The 27,289-nt window shown below is 41.7% G+C and overlaps 1 protein-coding gene across 10 annotated transcripts in view; it reads right to left on the bottom strand.

Annotated features, from left to right (window-relative positions):
* Positions 1 to 20,608: 20,608 nt before the first annotated feature.
* The window catches only part of LTBP1 (latent transforming growth factor beta binding protein 1), a 396,687-nt gene continuing 390,006 nt past the window's right edge, over positions 20,609 to 27,289 (bottom strand). For all 10 annotated transcript variants that reach the window (XM_040993049.1, XM_040993050.1, XM_040993058.1 and 7 more), the window contains 2 exons: positions 25,531 to 25,680; positions 20,609 to 21,598 (listed from right to left, as the gene is read on the bottom strand). In XM_040993049.1, coding sequence (XP_040848983.1) covers positions 21,417 to 21,598; positions 25,531 to 25,680 — 332 coding nt within the window. In that variant the 3' untranslated portion in view covers positions 20,609 to 21,416. The remainder of the gene's footprint in view (positions 21,599 to 25,530; positions 25,681 to 27,289) is intronic.

Below are 27,289 nucleotides of genomic sequence, written 5' to 3'. Positions count from 1 at the left end.
TTGCTTTTCTAGGTCTCTCAGAAAAATCACTAAGATGCGCACTTGAAATCTTTTTCTTTTATTGATGTTGGAACTGATTGCTATAAATGTTCCACACAGAAGTGCTTTTGTAGAAGCACATAAATGTTGGTACACAATTGTCAGCATCTTTATTTCTGGCAATCTTTCTTTGATATTTACTTATTTTTATCGAAAGGGCAGATTTACAGAGGAGAAAGAGATATAGAAATATCTTCTGTTCACTGATTCACTCCCCAAGTGGCTGCAATGGCCAGAGCTGAGCTAATCTAAAGCCAGGAGCTTCTTCTGGGTCTCCCATGCGGGTGCATGGTCCCAAGGTCCTGAGCCACACTTGACTGTTTTCCTAGGCCACAAGCAGGAAGTGGATGGGAAGTGGAGCAGCTGGGGCATAAACCTGTGCCCATATGGGATCCCAGCACTTGCAAGGCAAGGACTTGAGTCACTAGGCTACCATGCCAGGCTCCATTTCTCATTCAGAAGTATGCTGTTTCTATCTTGCTAGAGATTCTTTATTTTCTAGTTTGTTGTGATCAGAATAGATACATGCTGTAACATTTTCAATTGGTTGAGATTCGTTCTGTGGCCTGGCATGTGGTCCATTCTGGAGAATGTTTCGCTCAGTGATGGAAGCTGTGTGTTACTCTGCAGCGGTTGGATGCTCTGTTCTCTGAATGTCAGGTTGGTCTGGTCTTCAGTATGCTGTAACTTTAATGTTTGATCTATGTATTTACTTAATCATTTTTGACCTGGATGATCTATCCTTTAATGAAAACAAAGTGCTGAATTCTCATTATTATTGTATTGAATCTATTGGCCTTTTAGATCTAAGTATGTTAAGTTTTATAAATTTGTTGCCCTGGTGATAAGTGTATTTGTATTTCTAAAAATCATGCGTTTTTTAAAATGGATTCCTTAATCATAGTGATGCTATCTCTTTATAGTTTTTATCTTAAAAAGCTGTCTTGGAGGAAGCTTAGAGTATAGCTACTCTAGCTCACTTTTGGCTTCCAATTGCTTGGAATGTATTTTTTTTTCTATTCTTTGGCTTTTGATTTGTCTTTACTGGTGAGGTAAGTTTATTACACAACACATTGTTGGATTTTGTTCTGCAGTCTGTTCAGCTGGTGTGTATTTTAATTAAGGAATCTAATCTACTGATGTTGAAGGTTATACTTACTAAAGAATGATTTAGTCCTGTCTTAAAATTCTCATTTACTTTCAATATTACATTTTCTTTCTCTGCGCATCTTTATGGACAGGTAGTTTGTGTATTGACAAGTTTTGATTATTTTCTGTTTTTGTGTATTTGTTCATTATGAATTTTATCCTTCAACATGTTTCCATGTTACTTTTCTTTTGCTTCTATATGTGAAACACCATTAAGCGTATTTTAAAGTCAACCTAGTGGCGATGAATTTTCTCAGTTTTTGTTTGTTTTGGCAAGTTTGTATTTTTCCATCATTTCTAAAAAATAATGGCTTTGCTGGGCATAGTGTTCTTGGTTGGCAGTTGTTTTCTTTGGGAACTTGGAATAAATCATTTCATTCCCTTCTGAACTGTAAAGTTTCTGCTGAAAAATGTGTTAGTCTGATGGTGGTTCCCTTAATGTAACTTGGTACTTTGGTACTGCAGATTTTGGAAGTCTTCTCTAATCATATTTGTTGCAGCATCTATGGGCCTCCTGTGCTCACACATCAACATCATTCCCAAGGTTGGGAACATTGTCAACTGTTAGTTCACAGACTTATCAGTGTCTGTACTGTCTTTTCAAGAAGAAGGTTCTTATTTTTTTAATGTTATGCTAAAGGTCTCACTTGATATCATCATTTCTATTTAGTTTTTCTTCTCTCTCGTATGACTAGGATATTTCAGAAGACTTATTTTCAAGTTCAGGTATTCAGTCCTGTGCTTGATCTAGCCTCCTCCTGAGACTTTCCTTTGCATATTAAAAATGTATCAAGTTTTTCATCTCCAATGTTTGGTTCCTCCTTCATATCATGCATTGTTTTATTAAATTTGTTGAATTGTCTATTTTCTGTTATATCTTTTTGAGTGTCATTATAATTATTCTTTTGAATTTCTTATCAAGAATTACACTGATTTCCTTTTCTTTGGAATCTGTTCCCAAAGCATTATTTCTCCTGAAAGTCATGATGTTACCTTGGGTTTTTGTTTTTGTTTTTGTTTTTTTCATGCTTCTTGTAGTCCCACATTTATTTTTGCAAATCTTGTGAACTGGTGTTTCTCACTAACAAAGAGAGTACTTGATGTTACAAAGCTTTTTTCTTGAAGTTACATCTTCAAGAGTCAGTTTGGCAGAGATGATTTCAAACTGGCATGGCCAGGTTTTCTAAGCTGGCTATACAAGCCAGGAAAATTTTAATTATAAGTATTTTACACTCAAGATATATGATTTAAAAAGTAGTGAAAACTGAGCCGACACGGTAGCCTAGTGGCTGAAGTCCTTACATGTGCCAGGATCCCATATGGGTGCCGGTTTTAATCCCCGCTGCCCCACTTCCCATCCAGCTCTCTGTTGTGGTCTGGAATGCATTTGAGGATAGCCCAAAGCCTTGGAATCCTGCACCCGCATGGGAGACCTGGAAGAGATTTCTGGTTCCTGGCTTCAGGTTGGCTCAGCTCCAACCATTGTGACCACTTGGGAAGTGAATCAGTGGACAGAAGATCTTCCTTTCTGTCTCTCCTCTTTGCAAATCTGTCTTTCCAATAAAAATAAATAAAAATCTTTTTTTAAAAAAGTGAAAACTATCTCTATAGATATGTCTTCACTGTTACCTAGTAAATGCATTTCCCTGCCTAATCTGGCTTTGGTGACTCTGGTTGTGGCCTATAGATTAACTTCAGCACCACTAGGAAAGTCCTAACAAAAGAGGTGGTTTTGAAGTTATGAAACCAAGGTTTAAATTTGCACATATATAATCCTGGTCAACTTGACTCCTTGGTCAACTCTGTCATTTATAAGAAAAAAGGATTGCATTGTGGCCTGGAGGTGCTTATCAGTTGGCAATCCGTTTACCAAGTTACCAGGTCATTTTATCAATTAGACATTTTATACTCCGTTTGCCAATTATGTTCCATCAACAGTGTGTAAGAGTTCCTTCTTTTTCCAAATCCTTGCTAGTGTTTGTTACTTTTGGTCTTTTTGATGATGGCTGTTCTAACCACAGTGAGGTGATATCTCATAGGGGTTTTGATTTGCATGGCCTCTTGGCAGTTGATGTTAAGTGTTTTTGAATAAATTTGTGAGCTCTTGAATTTCTTTTGCGGAGATTCTAGTTATGTGATTTGTCTAGGTCTCATTGGGATTATTTGTTTTTGTTTTTTTGTTCTAGCCTCTGATATTTTGAATATTAATCTTTTGTCAGATAAATAGAATGCAAAATGCCCTTTATTCTGTAAATTCTCTATTTACTCTGCATGTAGATGCTTCTTCGGTATAATTTTGTTCATTTACTTTTGCTTTAGTTGCTAAAGTTTTTGCAATCTTGTTCAGAAAAATGTTTGCTAATACCTGAGACCTGAAATTATTTCCTGTGTTTGGATTGGTTCTTTTTTTAATCTTTTATTTATTATTATTGTTATTACCATTTTATGATACAGTTCCATAGGAGCCTGGGATTTCCCTTATCCCCTCCACATCCCCCCCGCCCCCGCCAAAGACCCTTATTGTCAATGTCCAGCATTGGGACAGTGACACTCATGTCTTCTCTTTCTTCCAACTGACCACACCAAAGTCAAGTACATTTTAAGCCAATAAGCTACAGGGTATGTGTCTAACAACCCTCAGAGTGACCTCACCGAGAGTGGAGATATGGGTGGGGAATGACACTTGAAAAGACTCCAGTGGGCCCTTGTAACCAGAAGGGTTGGCCAGGGTCCCTAAGGCCAAAAATGATATAAAAATGTAGATGTTTTGTACATAAGCTACTGAAGACTTCTTCAGCACTGATGGATACAAAGCAGCTTCAAACTCAGCAAAGCATGATGAGTTGAGTTTTCTATGGCTAATGTTTCTGGTCTTGCACTTTGTTGCTCTAAAAAATTTTTTTTTACAGAGTTCAAGATGAGAGATAGGGGGAGGTTTACGTGATGTGTGAGTGTGAGAATTAATCCAGGTTTCCAAGCACCATTTGTTGAAGAGGCCGCCCTTTGTCTCCTAAGTTTTTGGCATCTCTGCAGACAATCTGGGCATAGATGTGTGGAGTTGTTTCTGGGAGCTCTGTTTTGTACATCTGCGTAAATATTTGCTGTTTTCTACAGTGTGTTTTGAAATCAGGTACTGTGATGGCTCCAGCTTTGTTTTTCTTGTTCAGAGTTGGACTTAGGCTCTTCATGACCTTTTGTGCTTCCATATGAATATTATTATTTTTTTTTATTTAATTTTGACAATCCTTACAAATTTAATTGGGGTAAAAAAGGGTCAAGGTCTAAAGGGGGATATAGAGGAAGAAGCCCCACCCAGTCTCCCGCCCACCCCAAGTCCCGGGTGTGGGGCGCGCTCCGAGATACTCGATCAAGTGGTTCCAATAGTTCACCATTCATGGGTCGTTGCCAGTCTCGCCACCCCAATCATGATGTGGTCATTGAAGAGTTCATTGATTGACACAGTCCCTTCTAGGGTCTCCGTTTGCCCAGTCTCTGCTGCCAACAGATGGCTGAGGTTGTTGCTTGATTTGTCCTGTCTTTCCCTGGTTAGGACTCCGAGTCCGGTGTCTCGAATGGGAAGATCCTCGAAGAAATTTTGAGGTATTCCCAGTCCAGATTCCTGCTGTTTTAGTAGCATAGGGCCCGTCACAGTCCACTGCCCCGGTCAGCTGGCGGCTGCAGTTGCTGGGCCGGTTCTGTCTCCACCCGTGTCCTCTTGCAGTCCCGCCTGGTTCCACCCTGGACGCATTTGTCCCTCGCACGTACCAGTAGGAGTTGCAGCCCAGTCAGGGCGGCCCACAGTAGCCTCAACCAGGCCCACCTCCTACCCTGGCTTGCCGGTATAAATGGCATACTAGCCCAGTCTGTCCCCAGTACCCTTCTGTTCATATTCTTGCCAACAGGTGTTGCCACCTACTTCCATCTAACTATCTCCTCCTACCGTCCCTAACGGATATTGTTGGGTGTCTGTCTAGCCACCCCAGCCCCTGTCCTAGTTCCCATGCCCTCTCGTGGGAGGTGATGACCCACGAGGGAGGAACCCACTATTTCCCTCCCAGGTCGCTCCCATTCCAGTTATGCCCTCTCCATTTGGCCCTGTGGTTCAACTCAACGTGTCTAACCCTTTGTACCAGCTTCCGCCAACTGGTGCTACAACTAAGCCCCAACAACCCTCACCAACTCTGATTGTAGCTTGCTCCAGTGGGAATAGTCAGCCCAGCCTGGTTTACACCCAATCTGGTCCCCATGAGGTGTACAGGCACTGTGTCCCTGCCTGGTCTAGTCTACCCCCCACCCAGCTCCCGTTCCTCAGTGTAATTTGCTGTTCAGCTAGGGAACCTCCCCTTTTTCTCCTGTCAGCTCTGCCGCCTCCTTTCCTGGTTCTCACATGTGTTGGTTGGGTGCTGCGGCTGCATCCGGCTCAGGCTACCTCACCTTGGCATTCCAGCTTGTGTGTTGCTTTTGTTATGACCGGACCTGGTTCGACCCACACTCTGTTCTGGCGGTCAGATTTACCAGTGGATGACATGAACAGATTCAGCCTGGTCTGCCCCCGACCCATGCCAAATGCATGCCAGTGGGACTCTTTCTATGACCTCTTGGCTGTTGCCTTGCATGTTCCTTGCGCTGACCTGCAGGGTCTGTGTCCTGCCAGAGGAGTTGCCTGAGCTCCTCCATCAGAACCCCTCCATGTGCCAGATTTCGCGCATATCAGTGGGTCCATGTGCCAGTTCGCCTCTTATCCTAGTAGGAACAGTGGTCATTCCTAACTGGCCATCATCCCGTTCTGGTTCTTGCTGTAGAGTATTTCAGCTTGGCCATGGTCATCCATGCCCCCATATGGCTTGTACGTGGCTAAGTTGAGGTTGGGACCTAGCCTAGTCCGTCCCACATCCACCCTGGTACTCCAGAGTGCCAGAAGGTGTTAGTGTCTGGCCCGGTCCGGTACATCTTTTCCCAATCCACATTTGTGCCGAGGGAGAGGACAACTGTATCCAGACCCTGCCGCAGCCCCGTCCCCCTGTCATGACCCCTGCCTTAGACTCTGTGGCTCAACTTTGTGCTTAATGTGAACCAGTTGGAGCCAAATCCAAGCTGGGCATGTCCTGTGTTGCACCCTGTGTTCCAGTCATACTAGTGGACTAAGGTTTGCTTAGTCCGAACATTCATCTCTCAGTCCCGCACTTACATTAAGGTTTCATGTCCCGGTTCCTGGGAATCACCAGAAATTAGTATCTCACCTACACTAACGCTGGTCTTACTTTTGGGTGTCCCGAAGCACCTATTTCATATCATCAAAACCCCAGAGCTCGCCGCTGGGCAGCCAGCAGGCAGAGCCTGGCACCACTTGGTGCACTGGCCGCCCAAGGCCTGGGTCTCTGCCCCCGTCTCGCGACGGACGGGGGCTGTGGCTGGGACTCCGGCAGGGTTCGGACCAGAAGGGGCGCTCCCATCAAGCACCACCTCGCATGGGAGTTTAACCCCGCCCCTGTCCGGAGACTCGAACCGCCCAGCCTGTCCTGCCGTCAGCTTTTGGCTGGCGGGGACAGGGGAGAGCCAGGATTTCACCCCCAGCCCCCCTGCCAGCCCTCGCGAGTACTCACCCGCGAGGAGGCCTAGTTACCCCCGGGCCAGGAGAGGCCCGGGGTCCCTGCCCCCGCCGCAAGCGGCGGGGGCTGTGGCTGGGACTCCGGCAGGGTTCAGACCGGAAGGGCCATATGAATATTAGAATGGTGTTTTTCCAGATCTTTGAGAAATGTCACTGGTATTTTGTTTGCAGTTATTGGTTGTGTAAGTTATTTTTCATAACAGACATTTTGGTGAAAATGATTGTTCTAATCCATGAACATACAGTATTTGCGTTTTTTGTTTCTTGAATTTCTTAGTGTTTTGTAACTTCCAGTGTAGATGTCTTTCACATCTTTCATTAAAATTATTGTGGCAGCTAGTAAGAATAAGACTTTTAAAGTTTTTTTTTTTGGAAAATTTGCTGATATATTAAAAATGTTATTGAATTTTTAAAAATATCTGTTTATTTGAAATAGAGGGAGAGATGGTAAAAGATCTTCCATCCATTGGGTCACTCTCCACATGGTTGCAATGACCAGAGCCAGGAGCTCCTTCTGGGTCTCCCATGGGATCCAGATGTGTGAGGCAAGTATTTAGCCAGCAGGCTATTGCTCTGAGTCCATGATTCAGTTTTTATGCTCAGGGATTTCCCCTTCACCTTTCTCATTTCCCCTCCCCTCACTATTCTCCCCTGTATTGTAATGATAGTATAGTCCTTCAACATCAGTCGCAAGTCCATTATTCTTCCATTTAAGTATATAGTGATATTGCAGCTATAGACAATTGTAGAAAGCATGGCATTTGATTGTCAAGATAAATTTGTCAGTTTCTTTTAAAAATTTTTATTATTATTTATTGGGAAGTCAGATATACAGAGAGAAAGAGAGGAAGAGACAAGCGGCTGCAATGGCTGGAGATGAACCTGTCGGAAGCCAGGAGCCCGGAGCCTCTTCCAGGTCTCCCACGTGGGTGAAGGGTTCCAAATCTTTGGACCTTCCTCGACTGCTTTCTCAGGACACAAGCAGGGAACTGGATGGGAGGTGGGGTTGTGCTGGACATGAACTGGAATCCGTATAGCGTAGTGATGTGTGCAAGGCAAGGACTTCAACCCATAGGCTACCGTGCTGGGTCCTAAATTTATCTGTTTCAATAGGAGTAGGGAACTGAATCAGAAGAGGAGCAGCCAGGGCCTGGCACAACGGCTCAACGGTTAAATCCTCACCTTTCAAGAGCTAGGATTCCACATGGATGCCAGTTCATGTCCCCGTTGCTGCAGTTCCCATCCAACATCTTGCTCATGGCCCGGGAAAGCAGTAGAGAATGGCTCTAACCGTTAGGACCCTGCATCCATGTGGGAGACTCAGAAGAATCTCCTGGCTTCAGATTGGCTCAGCTGCAGCCATTGTGGCCATTGGGAGAGTGAACCAGTGGATGTCTGTCTCTCCGTCTGTCTGTAAATCTACCTTTCTAATAAAAATATATATAGCTTTTAATGTGGGGCAGCTAGACTTGAACTACCACCTGTATGGTATGCTGGTACTGCAGGTGGAGGATTAGTGTGTTACAGCACCATACCAGCCCCAACATGTTAGTGAATTTTGTATCTTCTGTAGCTTCACTGAGTTGACTTATCAGTTATAACATATTTTTGGTGTAAGTTTTAGGATTTTCTATATATAGAAGCATGTCCTCAACAAATAGGAATAATCCAATTTGCTCTTTTCACACTTATATGCCTTTTGTTTCTTATTTTATTAAGATTTATTTTAATTTGAAAGGCAGATTTACAGACATACACATATCCACCCTAAGAGAGGGAGAGTGAGAGAGGGAGAGTGAGAGAGGGAGAGTGAGAGAGGGAGAGTGAGAGAGGGAGAGTGAGAGAGGGAGAGTGAGAGAGGGAGAGTGAGAGAGGGAGAGTGAGAGAGGGAGAGTGAGAGAGAGAGAGAGAGAGAGCGAGAGAGCAAGCAAGCAAGCGAGCAAGCGCGCTTCCATCTGCTGTTATACTCCCCAGGTGGTAATAATGGCTAGAGCTGAGCTGAGCCAAAGCCAGGAGCCAGGAATTTCTTCTGTGTTATTCAGGTGGGGGTAGAGTGGGGCCCAGACAGTTGGACCCTCCTCTGCTACCTTCTCGGGCACAGACTGGACCAGAAAAGTAGAGCAATCGGAACACAAACCAGCATCAATGTGTGTCTCTTACCTAATTGTTCTGGCTCATATTTTCACTATTCTGTTGAATGAGAGGTGAAAAAAAATGTTGTTGTCTGTTTCCTGATCTTATAGACAATGCTTTTAACTTTATCTCATTCAACATGCTTGCAGTGGGCTTTGTGATCTACTACCTATTTTATATTGCAGTAGGTTTCTTCCATACTTAATTTCTTGAGGGGTTATTCATGAATGGAAGTTGAGTTTTATCAAATGCTTTTTCTACATCTGTGGAGATATGCTTGAGGCTTCAATTATTTATTGGCATGACTTACCATGTTCTCTGGCTCATGAATTTGGGTCTGTGCATCCATCCTTGGAATCCCACTTGATCAGAGAATGACTTTGTGAAGTATACTTGAATTTGGTTTGCTAACATTGAGAATTTTTGCATGTATTTTGATCAAGGATATTGATCTATAGTTTTGCTGTCATTGTTCTTGTGTCTTTGTCTTGTTTTGGTATTGTGGTGTAACACTGGCCTCATAGAATGCATTTGGAAGGATGCATTAATTCTTTGAAATAACTTGAAAATTGTCACCATTTCCTCTTAAAGTGTTTTGGAACTTAGCAGTGATGCTGTCTGGAACGTGGCTTTACTTTGCCGGCAGACTTTGTTATTGAATCTCATTATTTGTTAACAATCTGGTCTGGGTTTCTTTTTAAAACATATTTATTAAAGGGAACAGATTGAATGTATTTCATGTACAGTTTTTGGGACATGATGATATTCTCCCACCCTTCTTCTTCCTTTCCTGCTTGCTTTAAAATTTTTTGCAATGGTGTACATTAACTTCACTTTATAATCCTCAGGAATAAACACTCAGCAGCCACTGTGCCTCAGAAGCATGGACAAAGGCTAAGACAAATTTCAACCTGTCAACCTCACTTGTGTACATTACCTTCTGTGCCCTATGCGCTCGTTCCCAGAGATCAGTGAGAGCAGGAGGTGTGTCCTTTGGAGACTGACTTATTTAAGGATAGTCATTTCCATTTGTATCCACCTTGTTGTGACTGCAATATTTAATTCCCCCCTTTTTGCAGCTGAGTAGTATTCCATTGTGTATTTATATCAGATTTTCTTTAGTCATCGGTTGTTGAATATTGGGTTGACTCCAGATCCCGACTATTGTGAATTGAGCTGCTGTGAACGCGGAGTACGGATAACTCTCTCATATGCTGATTTCATTTGCTTTGGATACAGTCGCAGGGATAAGAGGGCTGGGTCACATATTAGATCTATTTCCAGGTTTCTGAAGAATCCCCTTAGTGTATTCTAGAGAAGTTATACTAGTTTACATTCCCACCAGAAGTGTGTTAGGGTACCTTTTCCTCAACATCTGCATGTGCCTTTGTGTATTTTTTTATTTTATATTTTGGCTATTCTTACTGGAGTAAGGCAAAACCTCATTGTAGTTTCTATTTGCATTTCTTTGGCTGGTGATCCTGGCATTTTTTTCATGTGTCTGTTGGCTGCTTCAATGTCATCTTTTGAAAAATGCCTATCTATATCCTTAGCCCATCTTTAAGTGTTTCTATTGTTGTTATTTTCTATGATTCTGTTTTTTCGATACAGGAGTTCTCTCCATTTCCCCTCCCACCATTTTCCACATATTACTACAGTAGTATTGTCTTTTAAAATAGTTACAGTTTTAACATTCTGCTGCTTAGGTGTATCATAGCATTGTAGGTTTAGGTAATGGTAGAAAATCCAGTCTCACTAGGATTCCTCCTTTTATTCTGGAACAGAGTTGCACACTGCAACCTATCTGTACTTTTCAGTATGCTAGTCTTTATTATACAGTTCCTCTAGATGAATATATATATATATATATACACATGCATTTACCTATATATCTGTTGATCTTGTATTGTGCATGAATGCTGCCTTATATCAGAACGTAAGATCTTTGTCCTTTTAGGATTGGCTTATTTCACTGAGCATAATGGTCTCTAGTAGGGACCATTCTGTTGCAAATGTTATAATTTCATTCTTTTTAATGGCGGGGTGGTGTTTCATAGATTAGATACACCAGTTTCTTTATCCATTCCTCTCATTGGTCATCTGGGTTGTTTCCATGTCTTCACTGTTGTGGATTGTTCCGTAAATACAGGGCTGCAGGTTGCTTTATTGTATGCAGATTTTATTTGGATATATTTCCAGGGGTGGGATGATTGGGTCATATGGTAGATCAATTTTCATTCATTTGAGCACACTCTGTGCTAACATGGTGGCTGCACTCATCTATACTATCAACAGGACTGTTTCATTGCTTTGAGCTGCTGTGTGTTCCCTATACAGTCTTGCTATTAGACCTTATTTACATGTGTAGTTTGTAAAAAGTTTTCTCCCATTCTGTAGGTTGTCTTTTTACTTCACTGTTTCCATTGAACTTCCAGAAGTTCTTGGCTTGATAAAATCACATTTGCTTATGTTTACCTCTATTGTCTGTGCTTCTGGAGTGTTATCCAAGAAGTCTTTGCTTAGACAAATGTCTTTCAGAATTTTCCTGATGTTTGATGTAGTATTTGAATGATTCAAAGTCTTAGGTTTAGATCCTTGAACCACTGTGAATTTATTTTGTATGTGGCGTTCAGTCTTGCTTCATACTACTGCATGCAGAGACCCAATTTCCCCAAGCCATTTACTTAAGAGAATAGCCTTTTTCCAAGGAGTGATTTTAGCTTGTTTGCCAAAGATTAGTTAATTGTGGATGTGTGGATTCATTTCTGGGGTTTCTAATTGTTTCCGCTGGTCCATGTATCTATGTGCCAGTACCAGGCAGTTTTAACTGTCCTGTAATATGACTTGAATATGGTGTTGTGATGTCTCCTGCTTTGTTTTTTTGAGTGCTTTAGTACTCAAGATTGCTTGTGTTTCCATATGAATTTCAGAGCCAGTTTTTCTAGATATGAGAATAATGTCTTTGGTGTTTTGATTGGAATAACACAATCTGTAAGTTTTTTGGGTAATATGGACATTTTGGTGATATTAATTCTTCAAATCAATGAATTTGAAAGATTTTTCCTTTCTTGTGTGTTTTCTTGGTTCTTTCCCAAATTTGCAAATTTCACTACAGAGATCTTTTACATCATTGTTTAAAATTACTCCAAGGTATTTAAATTATTTTGTAGCTATTGTGACTGGGATTGATCTTCAGGTTCTTTCTTAGGCTTGGATCGTGTGTGTACAAATGCTGTTAATTTCTGTGTGTTGATTTTGTATCCTGCTTCACTACCAAACCCTCTTATGAGTTCCAGTAGTCTCTTAGTGCAGCCATTCGGTTCTCCTATGTATAATGTCATATCATCTTGCAAACAAGGATAATTTAAATTCCTCTTTTCTCATTTGTATTCCTTTGGTTTCTTTTTTCTTGCCAAAGAGCTCTGATTAAAACTTCCACAACTACATTGGAAAAGTAATCATGAGAATGGTTCCTTGTCTGGTTCTGTATCTTAGTGGAAATACTTCCAGTTTTTCCTATTTAATATGATGGCTGTGGATTTTTCCTATACTGCCTTGTTGGTGTTTAGGTATGGATCTTCCAAACTCAACTTGCTTAAGTTTTTTTTTTTTTTTACCATGAAATGATGTTGTATTTTATCAGTTGGGTTCTCTGCATCTATTGAGATAGTTATATGGTTTTTATTCTTCAATTTGTTGATATGATATGTAATATTTATTGGTTTGTATGTTGAACCATCCTTACATCCTAGAGATAAAGCCCACTTGGTCTGGGTGAATGATTTCTTTGTGTTGTTTGAATTGATTAGGTAGTATTTTGTTAAGGAATTTTGCAGCTCTGTTCATCAGGGACGCTGTGTCATCTGGTATTTGGCTTTTCTTTATTGGAAGGTCTTTGTTACTGATTCAGTCTCTGTATTGGTTATTGATCTATTTAGAGTTTCTATGTCTTCCTGTTTTGTTAAATTACTTGTGTCCAGAAATCTGTCCATGTTTTCCTGTATTTCAGTTTGTTGATATATAGCTATTTGTAGAAACTCCTGATGATTCTTTTTATTTCTGTGCTGTCCATTGTAACAGCTCCTTTTTCATCTCTGATTCTATTAATTTGTGTCTTCTCACATTCCCCCCACTCCCTGATTTTTTCGATGATGGTAGTTGTGCTACTGATTCATTGGTTTTATTTTTAAAAAACCCAGCTCTTCATTTCTCTGATCAGTAAGTTTACTTCACTATATTTTATTCTTTATTCTTTCCTCCTAATTTTGGATTTGGTTTGTTCTTGTTGTTTTAAGTCCTTGAGATGTATTCTTAAATCATTTATTTCAAATTTATTATGTAAGCACTAATTGCTATAACCTTTCCTCTTTACCTTGTTATTGCTATACTAAATTTGTATATGTTGTATTGCCAACTTCACTTATTTCTGGGAATTGTTTTGATTTTCTTTTTGATATTTTCTATGACCCACAATACATTTGAGAGCATGCAGTTTGGTCTCCATGTGCTTGCGTACTATCTGGAATTTCTTAGGCTATTCATTTCCAGATTCATCCCATTGTGGTTATAAAAGATACATGATATGATTACATGTTTTTGGCACTGGTTGAAACTTATTTTATGAGCCAGTGTTTGGGTTATCCTAGAAAATGTTCCGTGAGAAAAGAATGTTTATTTTGGGCCCGGTGCAATGGATCAATGGCTAAATCCTCACCTTGCGAGCACTGGAGTCCCATTTGGGTGCTGGCTCATGTCCTGGCTGCTCCAGTTCCCATCAGCTCTGGGAAAGCAGTAGAGGATGGCCCAAATTCCTGGGACCCTGCCACCTGCATGTGAGGCCCAGAGGAAGCTCCTGGCTTTGGATCAGCTTAGCTCCGGCTGTGGCCATTTGGGGAATGAGTCAGCAAATGGAGAATCTTTCTCTCTGTACCTCTTCTATGTAAATCTGATCTACCTTTCCAACAAAAATAAATAAATATAAAGAAATAGATTTTAAAAATATGTATTTTGCAGCTGTAGGATAAAATGTCCTGTAGATGTCAGTTACATCTATTTGGTCAGTGAATGTGCAAAGTTCAGTTATTTGCTGTCTGGTTCATCTGTCCATTGATGTGAGTGAGGTGTGGAAGTCTCTCATTATTATTGTAACTGAGCATATGTACTCTTTTGATCCATTAACAGTTGTTTTAAATAGCACATGCATTTCCTGTAATCACATCTTGTTGAACTGATACCTTAATTATTACATAATATCTTTTTCTTCTGCTGTTTTAAAGTCTGTTTTGTCTATTTTTAGGAAAGCTAATCTTGCTCATTTTTATTTTCCATTTGCATGAAATATCTCTTTCCTTTTACTTTTAGTCTGTGTGTGTATGTTTGTTGATTAGGTGTGTTTCTTGTAGGCAGTGCATAGATGGAGCCTGTGTTTAAATCCATGTAGATAGCCTGTGTCTTTTTTTTTTTAATTAAAAGTTACTTATCAGGGAAATAATAATAAAAAATAAAAGGAAAAAAAGCAAGCAGAAGAGGGAAAACCTGTTTTTGAGGAATATGAACAAGAGCTGTAAATAATAGTCACATTTCAGCTTGTCTGCTCCTACTTACAGATTAGATTTTTTGGTAGTCTGTGTATTTGTTATCACAGATTAGGGAAAACCTTTGATGTTCATTTTTTTTTCACTGGGCATAATGTTTTCCACTTGCATCCATTTAGTTGCAAAAGGCAAGATTCCATTCCCTTTCTCTTTGTATCATGGCTGAACAGTATTCCACGATGTAAATGTACTTCATTTCCTTTATCCAGTCATTTGTTAATGGGCATCTGGATTAATTTGGTTTCTTAGCTATTGAGAATTGAGATGCTATAATCATAAGGGTATAGATTACATTCTCATGGATTTGTTTCATTTGCATAAATTCCTGGTACTGGGATGCTGAGTCATCTGGCAGGTGTATTTTCAAGATACTGTCTTCCATTAATGGTTGCGCTAGTTTAGTTCCCACCAATAGAGCATTATAGTACCTTTAGTCTGTACTATAGAGAATTTAGGTCAATAATATTCAGGAGTATTATTGGTAATTAATGACTTTGTCATGACCTTGGCTTCACTTTTCCTTCCACCTCTACCTTCACCTTCCTCCTCACTCCTACTCCTCCGTCTCCCCACCTCTCATGTCTTCCTCCACCTACCCCTCCATCCTCCCTCAATGAGCTCTCTCCTCTCCTTCCTCTTACTCCTAATATTTTTACTTCATTTCCTCCTCTCCTCTCCTCCTCTACCTGTGCCTGTTCCCAGGCTCTTTATCACTTTACTCACCTCTTCTTCCTCTTTCTCTCCTCCTTCCTCCTCCTCTTTCCACCATCCTCCTCCCACTCCTCCTCCTCCCCCACTCCTCCTCCCCCACTTCTCCTCCCCCACTCCTCCTCCCCCACTTCTCCTCCCCCACTCCTCCTCCCCCACTCCTCCTCCCCCACTCCTCCTCCTCCCCCACTCCTCCTCCTCCCCCACTCCTCCTCCTCCCCCACTCCTTCTCCTCCCCCACTCCTCCATTTCTTCCCCCACTCCTCCATTTCTTCCCCCCTCCTCCATTTCTCCCTCCTCCTCCTCTTCCCCTCTCCTTTCTTCCTCCTTCCCCTTCTCCCTCTGTCTCCTTTTCTCCCTCTCCTCCTTTCCCCCTTCCTTGTCCCTTATCTTCCTCTACCACCGCCTGCCTATTCTTCTGTTCTATCATCTCCCTCCCTCCCTCTTATCCTACCTCTTCTCTTCCCCCCTCCTCTTCCCTCACCTCATTCTAATATTCCTCCTCCTTCTCTTCTCCTCTTGCTCCTGTTCCCACCCTCCAACTTCCCCAGTGTCCCCCTCCCTTGCTCTTCCCTTCTCTCACCCACCTACCCTCTTCTTCCTTCTCCTCTCCCTTCTCCTGCTGGTGTTTCTGCTCCCTCTCCCCTCCTGCAGCTGCCCTCATCCCCTCCCCTCCTGCAGCTGCCCTCATCCCCTCCCCTCCTGCAGCTGCCCTCATCCCCTCCCTCTGTGCCCTGCTCCTCCCCTTTCTTCCTACCCATCCTGAACCTCTTCCCTCATCTCCCCTTTCTTCTTCCTCCTCTCTTCTCCCTCATTTCCTCCTCCTCTCCTTCCTGTCCTTCCTCTTTTTTTCTCCCTCATCTTCTTCCCCCATGTTCCTCATCTTCCTCTCTCCCCTTCTCCCTGCCCTTCTTCATCCCTCATCCTCTCTCCTTACTCCTCCCCCTCCTGTTTCCTTTCCTCTTTGCCCCTCACCATCCTCCTTTCCTCGTTTCCTCCTCCTAGCCACCCATTTCCTCCATCTCCTGGCAGTCGCCTGCACAATCAAAGTTCTGGATTAAGAGAGCACTGATATACAGTATGAGTGTTGCCCAAGGAGCTCAGTGGTGAGGCGCCCTTCCTAAGTAACAGGCTGCAATAGTCTCTGGGCCTCAGTCTGAAGCAACAATCACCTTTCCTTCTAGGAACATGAGGGTAGGATCCACATTATGTTTTGGACAACTTGCCCCCTATAGTACAAAGTAATATGCATACACAGTTGCTCCACTGGATCTAGCTTGGTTCGGTTAGGGTGTGAAGTGTGTTAGGGCCCCAGAGAGGGGCTTTGCAAGGCCTTTGTCCTGTAGGATAACATGGATTCTGACAGTAATCGCTGCATCAAGGTGATATCATATTACTATAGACAGTGCAGTAAGAGGAAATATGTGAATTCCTGCGTTAGCATAGCTTCCATGCATGCTTCTAGCAGCTCACCTGACTATGTTTCATGCCTAGATGACACTGAGTCTCTATTGTGGCTAGGACTGCTGATATCCAGTATAGCTAGGGATAAGGTTCACTAGGACTGTCCTGTCAACCATGCAATGGGGATGCTGTGGGGTCAGGGGACCAGTGGGGATTATCATTCAGCTGTGTTCCTCCCTCTCCACTGTGATCTCAGGCCTCCAAGTCCAATAGTTTCTGTATCTCCCTTGCTGATTTCTGAGGATCTCTTCTGGCACTCCCCAAAATACTGCAACTTATTTTTTGCTTTGTTTCTTCCAGTAGAGGAAGAGGCAAGCACTGGTCACCTCTATTTGACCATCTTGGAAATCTCTGATGTCATTTGATTCTCTATAGACTTTTATGAGGTTTTAAAAGTAGATGCCATCCTTATTTTGTAGATAAGCTACATTGCTGAAAGCCAACCTTTTTACCCTGCATTGATCAAAACAGTTTCTGATGATAGGACCCTTGGCAATTTTTATTGCCCCCTACCAAGTAAATATGTAGCTGAACCAGCCCCTTTAGGGTAGTGCTTCTGGCATCTTCACATGCATGGGAGTCCTTTGGGAACTTGTCCTGCAAGCCGTGGATTCTCTATTTCTAAAGTGCTCCCAGGTCATGTGGCTGGTCCAAGGTCCACATTTTGGGGAGTGTTTGGACTTCTCCACATAAATCCAAACTCACAGTGTTTAGAGTATTCGGTGTCTGATCACGTAACAAGAAAAACAACATGTTCTAGTTATACTGACTGAGTTGTCTTTAGAAATAAGAATCTTCCTCACAGATATCTTAGAGAACTACTCTTCATCCAGTGATAGAAATCAGAGTTATATGGAGGACTTGTACTGTGCATATGGCACATGTTGGTGCTAAGTGAGGAAACTTCTTCCTCTGAGAAGTGTCATTTGTCATAATCAGAATAGGATTCATTACGTACTTTTCAGATGACACGTTTTCATTATGACCAGTACCTATCCTCTTGACATTGATCTGAGACAACCATGTTAGTTTTTTTATTTTTCCTCACCAGAGTTGGGTAATAATTCATAAGTGATTTAGTCATATATATTTAGATCATCTTTCTTTAGAGATTGAAGAGTGTTTGAATAATAGAATTTTTGAGTTGCCAGTTGTTGGGATAATTCAAAAGCTCACAATTACAGTTGTGTAGGCGAGGAGGGAAAAATCTCTTTTCCTGTATTCTTCTAAATTCTTATCTGAGGCCTTGTAATGAAAGACGGATTAACAAGTTGACTCGAAGGCATATGTTGCACACAGGCGTTAGCAAAATGCCAGGGAAGGAATAACTCCAAAGAGGTGACCATATTTGGGATTTAAATAGTAGTTCTGGCATGGTCACTTGGCAAAATATGATAAGCAAGAAGAAGTCTGTTTAGTAGGTTTATATCTTCTCCATTGAAGCGTAAGTTAGCACTCTGCTTCTCTTTTCAGAGTAAACGGAGGGAAACCCTTCCCACGGGAGGCGTCCCTGATAAATTCTCCAGAAGAAAGTAACATGCTGTGTTTACAGTTTCTCATATCTGCTTTGTCTCAGAACATTCACTATGACAAAGAGGCATATTATCAGCACCACACTGTAGTACGTACTCTACTGCAGTTTCTCTCCAAGGCAGACCAAGTAACACTGACATGGATGCCGACTGTCATCCTACACCTTTAAGTAACGAGGAATTCATGAACCTCGTGTTCTGACATTTCTGCCAGTATGCATTTAGGTCATCATGGTGGCCCTGAGATTTGCCACAATCAAAGAGCATGGTGGAGTTGATAGTAAAGTTCAATTAGGACCCGTGAAAAGGAAAATATGAATGAAGTTGTATAAAAATATCTGAAAGTTTGATTTTGTGGGTGCATACTTTTCATTCATTTCAACCGAGAGAGAAGATTTGAAGAATATACTTTCAAATTAAACAGGTTTAAATCATATAGCCAGGTTCCATTTTTTTTTTCTCGAATCATGCTTAATTTCTGGTAAAAGTGAAATGCTGTTTGTAATGTAAGATCTGTTTTCTGGGGATAAAGAGAGACCTGGCTCTCACTTGAGAGGGAGAGTAGCCAGAAAACATGTGTCTAACAAAAGATGAGAAGGTGTTGGCCATGTCCCGTCTCTTTATGGCCCCTGAGAGAGGACCATTGTCATAACTTTCTCATCTCCTGAGTGGGTTACTGCGCAGTAAAAGTTACCTGGCAGTAGCTTCAGAAAGGAGGAGCTAAAAGCGTTTTATCTACTACAAAACTTTCTCGCCGGATGTGAAATAAAGTTCGTAGAACAGAAGTGACTTACAAATTACTAAGTCAAAAGTGAAGCCCTCTGGTTTCATACATGTGCAGGCATCTCCTGCCCGCTGTGAGAGAAAGAGACCTCAGGAGAACGCTAACAGAATTTGATACCTCAATGCAAACCTGTTTCCTGAAAATAGAACTGGAGCATCATAAAACCACTTTCCCAAAAATAGAACTGGAGCATCATAAAATTAAGATTCTCCTTGATCAATATTATGCACAATAGTACCGCCTCTTCTTTTGTCATACTTTCTCTCAGGTGGCTTCCTCCTACGTGATTTATGATACTGTCTCTACGTTTTGGGCTTGCCACACTAGATGAAAACATAGGCCATGTGAAGCCACCTCTTGGGATGCCTACATGCCATATCGGAGAGCTTGGGGACCAGTCTTACCTCCATTTGGGACCCAACTTTCTGATTATGCACCTGGGAGGCAGCAGATAATGTCTCAAGTTCTTGGGTTCTTGTCGCCCACGTGGGAGAGCAGGGTGGAATCCCGGACTCCTCCTTTAGCCCCTGGATGCTATGGGCATTTGGGAGTGAACCAGTGAAGGAAAGATCACTCCCACTGAGTTTCCAATCAGTGAACCAATCAATCTTTAAAAGACAGACACGAGACATGAAAGGCACTGGGAAAACACACAACAGAAAACATTATGAACACACAGCATGTTGGAACTGGACCATATTTCTGTCAACATCAGCTGCACAAGGCCGAGTGGCAGAGAAGATAGTAAGACTCAGTGAAGCTTCGATATTAGTTCTGTGTTGTTGCAGACCTAGTGGCTTCCAAAAATTCAAATTTACGTAGCAATTGTGTCGGTTAGAAGTTGACATAGCTAATTTTCCTGAAAGCCTTGTTCCTGTTTGCCATGTAAGAATCTATTCCCTGGTTCCAAGAATGAAGACTTGGGCATATTTGAGGTATGATTATTCTGCCTATGGTAGGTGTTTAAAAAAACCAAAAGTCTGGCTTTCAGGAAGATGGTCAATGGGAGTCATCTGTTATCTGCTGAATGCGCCCATATTTAGTTTGTTTCTACAAGCCCAGAGGCTGTTATTAAGGGTTATGAATTGCAATGTATGATGGCATGGTTGCTTTAGTATGGATGCTTTACTCCATCGAGTGAATGGGGACTGGAGCTTTGAAAACTACCACTACCTCTGTGATGGGCACCCCTATGGATTTCTGAGGTTACCCCAGCAAAATGCCACAGATTGGGTCACCTAAACAACTTATTTTTTTCACAATTCTGGGAACTAAAAGTTCGGAGGTCAGGGTTTCTGCAGGGTTAATTCCCACCTCTGTCCCACTAGGCCTCTTCTTGGGTCCTCACATAGTTTCTCTTACTGTGCCCTCATTTCTCCTACTTAAAAGCATACTTCGTTCCATTATGAGGAACTGGAAGTAAGAATGGTGATACAGGGCATTTAGGGGGAAACAATTCAGCAATAAAAGCATGTCACAACTTAATGGTTAATTTGGAATACTCTACATAGGATGACTGGTGAAAAGAAAAGGGGTGAGGAGGGACATGACTCAGATACAGGCAATCAGTGATCATCACGCTCAAGTAGACTTTTTCTACAAAAATGGTGATTTATTTTGTTTTAACATACAATGGTAAATATACCATGGGATCATCAAGTTCTTAAAAAATTTTTTTCTAGGTTTTAATATTACAATATCAACGTAAGCTCATAAATTCTTATTTCAATGAAAGGAAGGAATCTATTTGACACCTGCTTGCAGCTTGGCTAAGATGGACATGAAATCAAACAGTACACCAAAAATATATAAAGCACTTTTTTCCCAAATGATATCAAAAGTTTTGCAACAAAATCACTGCCTGCTCCACAGGACAGACACTTTGAATTTTAATATTGCTCCTGGCCAGGAAAAGCAGAACCTCGGATAACAACACTTATAATACATTTGAACAATCTTTTATCCAAGACTTTTGTACTTGAGTGTTAAAAAAAAGTGAAGTCAAACAGTAGCCAAGAAACTGCACAACCAAAAATGAAAATTATATAAAATATTTCCAACACTATTAAAATGCCAAATTTCATCAAGCATTAAGTAAAACACACAAAAAAATCATAATACAAACTTCTATATAAAATACCAGCACTGTTCCACCTCTTCTCCACTGAATTTTACATATGAACAGACTATGTATACTGTTTTTTTTTTTCCTTTCAGAGAACTGTCCATTTGGTCTGTCACACCAGCCAGGTTCATACCATATCCTCTCAACTGAAGGATACACACCTCCACGCTATTTCCATGTTTCTGACACTGAGTTAGGTGCAATGTCTCAAGTATAATACATGTCTCCCTTTTCCTTTGCACAGTGCAGAGAATACAGGCTTAGATGACGCAGATTCTCTTTACTCCAGGTCGCCGTCTTTCTCCAAATTCAAGGCGGTATTCAGTGGAGTGCAGTAGTTGGGCTTGTCAGATGGCACATAGCCTGGCAGACACAGACACTTGTAGGAGCCTTCGGTGTTAATGCACTTGGCGTTTTTGCAGAGAGACATCCGGCTATTAAGCTCATCACATTCATTGACATCTGCAATAAACCAGACCATTCAGGTGAACAACCTTAACGTCACCCCATGAGGGCATCCAGCCTACACCCGCCTCGGATGGCCAAGTCCTCGGCCTGCTGGACACTCCTTCCCGTTACTGCTTGTGCCAGTCATGTGCAGGACAAAGTCATCTTTATATCTTTAAAAGGCGGATTGTTCCAGTGACAACCCTTCCTTGTTACTTAGCATGATGTGAACATTTTGTTAGCCTGACACTTGATATACAGGGCCTATATTCTAAACTGCTTCCTCTGGGTATACAAGGATCCTTCAAGAGATTTCAAAATGCACATTATGAACAGTTTGACAGATTTCAAAACATGTTAGCAAGCAAATAAACTTTCAATTCCATTTACCTAGAAGAATTAAAAGTTGTCAAAAGTCACCAGAGTCCACGGCACACTGAGCCTTGAAAGCCTCCTGTGCCACTGGCTTCTGATCTTGTTTCAATGTACATAAAAGGAGATTTTCACAATTTTCATGATACAGTTGTGGAAGGGGCTCCTCCCTTCCCATTCTCCCTATCTCACCTCCCATTGCCCTCCAAGTTATTCCAGGAGTATTTCCATGTTTCACAGTAACAAGCTTAGCCTTCTTCTATATAAACATATCACAACACAGCAAGTGGAGGAAAAACAAAAAAAAAAAGAACTTAAAGAAATAAAATGGAAATCTCACTGTTACTTATGAGTACAGACACAGTTGTGAACAGTAGTTAATTCCAAGCATGCTAATCTCACAGATTTCATTTTTTTTTTATGGTCTGTTTTTTTTTTTTTTTTTTTTTTTTGGTCATAGATCAGCGAATACATGATGTTTTTCTTTTGGGGACTGGCTTATCTCACTATGCATAATGAGTTCCAGCTGGACCCATTTTGTTGCAAAATGTCATTTTTTATGACTGAGTAGTATTCCGTGGTGAATATATATCACATTTTCTTTGCCCATTGGCCCTCAGTTGATGGGCATCTGGGCTGGTTCCATATCCTAGTTATTGGGTTGTGCTGCTACAAACAGGGGATTCATTTCATTTGTGTATACTGCCAGGAGTAGGATGGCTGGGTCATATGGGAGATAGTTCCAGATCTTTGCAGAATATCCATATTGCTTTCCACAATGGTTGTACCAGTTGTCATCCCCACAGCCCGTGGCCTAGGATAGCTTTTCTCCCATATCCTCATTAGCATTTGTTGCTTTTTATTTCTGTGTGACAGCCATTTTCCCTGGGGCCAGGGGGAACTTCGTTGTGATTTTGATTTGAATTTCCTTTAAAAAATGAATTTTTCACATCTTTGAGCCATTTGAATTCTCTTTTGAAAAATGTCCATTCATTCATCATGTCTTTTGCCACTTCTGAACTGTTCTTCCAGTTTTGGTTTTGGTTTTTGCTGCTGTTGAATTTCTGCAGTTCTTTATAAGTTCTGGATATTAGTCCTCTATCTGTAGTTTGCAAAGATTTTTCTCCCATTCTGTTGGCTACCTCTTCACTCTGCTGATGATGTCCTTTGCAGTGAAGAAATTTCTTAACTTGATGTGTACTTCCATGTGTTTATTTTTGCTTTATTTGCCTGTATTTCTGCAATCTTTCCCAAGAAGTCTTTCCTACACCTGTGTCTTTTCCCCATTCACTATGATGCAGGAATTGGGTTTTTCATGCATTGCTTTGATTATGTTGAGAAATGATCCTTCTATACTCAATTTGTTTTTCTCATGAAAGGATGTTGAGTTTTTATCAAATGCTTATTCTCCACTTTTTGAGATAACAGTTCTATTCTTCGGCTTGTTAATGTGATGTATTACATTTAGTGATTAGTGGCTTGCATGTGTTGGATCATCCCTGTATCTGGGAAATATCCCAGCTGGTCTGGATGAATGATTGTTATAACGTTGTTGGGTTCATTAGCTAGTATTTTGTTGAGGATTTTTGCATTTATGTTGATCATGGATATTGGTCTATAGTTTTATTTTGCTGTTGTGTGCTTTTCTGTTTTTCTTTTTGTTAGAGTCATCTACTTTTATTAGAAAGGCAGATTTACAGAGAGAATGAGATAGAGCAAGAGCGAGTTCTGTCCACTGGTTCACTCCCCAAGTGGCTGCAATGACTGGAGCTGAGTCAATCCAAAGCCAGGAGCCAGGAGCCAGGAGCTTCTGTTGGATTCCATGCGGGTACAGAGTCCCAAGTCTTTGGGCCATCCTCTGTCACTTTCCCAAGGCACAAGCAGGGAGCAGGATGGGTGGAGCAGCTGGGACATGAACTGGCACCCATATGGGATCCTGACACGTGCTAGGTGAGGTTTTAGTCACAGAGCCGTTGCACTCAGCCCTGCTTCGCCTACATTGTGAAGAACTGGAATTTGCTGCTTGAAAGGTCTGGTGGAATTTAGCAGTAAAGCTCTCCAGCCCTGCTCCTGGCTTTGTTGGGAGACTCTGATTACTGATTCAATCTCTGTCCTAGTTACTGGTCTATTCAGTTTACATCCAGAATTACCCATTTCTTCTTGGTTTTCCAGTTTATTGGCATGTAGCTGTTTGTAGTAATTCCCAGTGATTCGTTGCATTTTTGTGGTGCTCACTGTTATATTTCCCTTGCATGTCTGATTTTATTTGGGTCTATTCTCTCCTTGGTGAGTTGGACCAATAGTACATCAATTTCATTAATTTCTTAAAAAAGCAGCTCTTCAAGTAGCTGATCTCATGTACTGGTTTTGGTTTCAATTGTTTTATTCTGTAATTGTAACTATTCCAACTTTAGCTTTGGGTTGCTATTGTCTTTTTCTACATCCTTGGGATGCACTGATAGATGATCTGCAGCCGTTCTGATTTCTGGATGCAGGAACTAACTGCTAGGAGCTTCCCTCTTTGCACTGCTTTTGCTCTGTCCCTTATGTTTTCATATGTTGTGATCTTTGTTTCCTGGATTTTTTTTAAATTTCTCTTTTGATTTCTTCTGTGACACATTGTTCACTCAGGGGTATGCTGTTCCTGCTCAATGTGTTTGCATATTCTCTGGACTTTCCTGAGTTGCTGATGTCCAGCTTCAGCCCTTGGTCGTCAGAAAAGTAAACATCTTCCTGATGCCACAATTCTCCACCTCTGGTGCCCATCCCTCCCACGTTTGTCCACTTCCACACCATCACACTGTCTCGGCTGCTTCATGCTGCAGCCATGTCCTCTGCGATTTCATTGCTGAGTTCCCCACACATCTTGCCCCAAACTGTGTCTCATCTTCTCCTTTGCTAACACTTCCCAGGCATGATCAGTGCATCTTTATTTGGCCATCTTGGCATCTTAAGATTTCTTTAAACCTGAGTCTCACAGGCTTCAAACACCAGGACCCAGCTCACCTATTTTCCAGACACATTGAAACTAACAGGCCAAAGTGGACAAAATGATTGCTACAGGCCAGAGGGGAACTAGGAGACAAGCTTTGGAAAAAAAAGGCATCCCCCCCCCCCGCAAAAAAAACCACCTCAGATTTCCACCAAGAAGACAGGTCATGAGAGCAGAACAGGCGGTGGGATCCATGGTTTCAGGAAGGAGTCTATCCAGGTTGAATACCTGAGAATTGTCGCCTTTCAGATGTTGATAGTCCCTTACGGCGAGTGTTCAGGAAAATCGTTACTTGCTGCACAGTCAAAAGACACATTTAAAAAAAATATTTGCATGGGATACTGTGGCTTTTTTCTCCACATGAGACAGATGTTTAGGAAATTAATGTGGAAAAACACGTAAGATGAAAAAATTTACCATTTAAAAAACACATTCAGATTGTACCAATCTCCCAACCTTTTCTCATTGTCTCAACTGAAACTCTGTCCATTTCTTTCATTTTAATGTTCACAACTGGTTGTGCCCTAGCCCCAGAGCATCTTGGGAAAAGGAGGGTTTTCCCGCCCAGGCTCATCATTCTTACCAACACAGGTCATCCTGGCCGTATCCAGGTGGTACCCGTCGAAGCAGTCGCAGGTGTAGCCTTCTTGGACCCTGACACAGCGCCCGTTCTCACATCCATTCAGGATGCCACATTCCTCAGCCTGTAACTCCTCGAAGCTATTTAAAAATCCTGGAGAGAGAAAAAGGCAGGAGTCAAACTAGAAAATTCCAACCTCCTACACAGTTGTTGAAGATGAGATTATGTTGAGGCTGAGCACCTGCACTGAAAAATTTAAGTATAAAGCATTTACAGTGCTTTGTATGTTTCACAGACCAGCCCCACATCTTGACTGTAGATGGTCTAATATCATAAATGATGAGACTTGCTTGATGGTTAAATGTTTTTATGGCAACACTTCTTAGGAGGGTAAAAGTGAGAAATGGGAGGATGGAACCAGTGATTCATGGGTTACCAGACTTCAGTAGTTCAAGTCCAGGGAAAGGCCAGGCTGGCCCTGCCATGGGCAGTCTGTTGGCTCTAGCTTTGGAATGAGCCTTACAAGAAAGGGATCATGGGGCAAGGGGAAAAGGATAAAGACTGGAAAGGTCACTTAGAATATCCTGGTAAATGAGAAAGGATACCATATTGTGCTTAGAAAACCAAGCCTTGCCTCAACGCCCAATGTCAGCTGATCTCAGCGGCTAAATAGGGTTGGGCCTGGTTAGGATGTGGAATGGAACAAGCCAGTCTTTTTTTTTTTTAATTACAAAACTCTGCGTGGGTTGTTTTTTACAGTCATTTTTAAACCATCTCAGAGTTAATTGCCATAGTTTTTATTAATACAAAAACTAGACACCATGATTGTTGAGCTCTATTTGTAGAGATGAAAATTATAAATTCAAATCCAGGGGGCTATCACATGTTCCTCTCAGCTCTTCTCTGCCACGCAATTGTATCACAAATAAGCGCTAAGGAAACAACCCTGAACATTTGGCCCCACAGGTCTTTGAAGTAATTCCCATGTGGAACAGCAGGGGGCAGCAAACTGTCATTGTTGTCCTGAAGCTGTAATTAAAGAGATTTTCAATACTGAGTAAGACATCCATGCTTGGTCTTCTTAAAAATGTTAGGAAGAAAAAAAAAATCAGTCTGTCAAGACCATGACAATAGATATCCAAAGCCAGTTTGAGAAATCCTGACTTAAGAAAGTGAAGTTTCAACTATGAAAATATTTACAAATTCCATGCAAAATCGTTTTGTTTTTATAGCTAGTGTTTTTTTTTATTATTACAGAAATTTATATTGGAAACTCTCATTGTTTTTCAGGCAGACTGCCCGCAACAGTGCTTTTAGGGTTCTCAGAAGGCTGCAAGCTGTGGTCCAAGATCCAAATCTGTCTTGGTAGCTATCTTTATAAATCAGCAGCCCTCCCGTGACAGGTACCATAGCAGAGGGGGGAAAGCCCGAGTGAGGAACCTGGGTGTGTAAAGCCTCAATAGTTTACTGTGTAGTCCTCAGACATAGATTGCTGAGCTCTGCTTGAATAAACTCTAGTTTTAGAAATACCGCTCTAAGATCCCAGAGAAAGGGAACGATCCAGCTGCTGAGACGCCTCACCCCCCTCCACTCTAGCCTGCAGCGCATCCAGTGGGAAGTTCCTGCATCAGGGCTGCAAGCCTATTGGTCAGAAAACTGGCTGGGCAAGGGTGAGATGTCTTTGCAACTCGTAAGAAACCGAAAGGCCATTTAGGAGCCAAAGCTGGAGGTCTTGGCAGCACCTCTCAACTTGTCATATTGC

Source organism: Ochotona curzoniae, unplaced genomic scaffold (genome assembly GCF_017591425.1).
Source record: "Ochotona curzoniae isolate NIBS_2020 unplaced genomic scaffold, NIBS_Ocur_1.0 contig_883, whole genome shotgun sequence".
NCBI lineage: Eukaryota > Metazoa > Chordata > Mammalia > Lagomorpha > Ochotonidae > Ochotona > Ochotona curzoniae.
The sequence above is the reverse complement of the archived record's forward strand: the minus strand, read 5'-3'. Positions and strand labels throughout refer to the sequence as shown.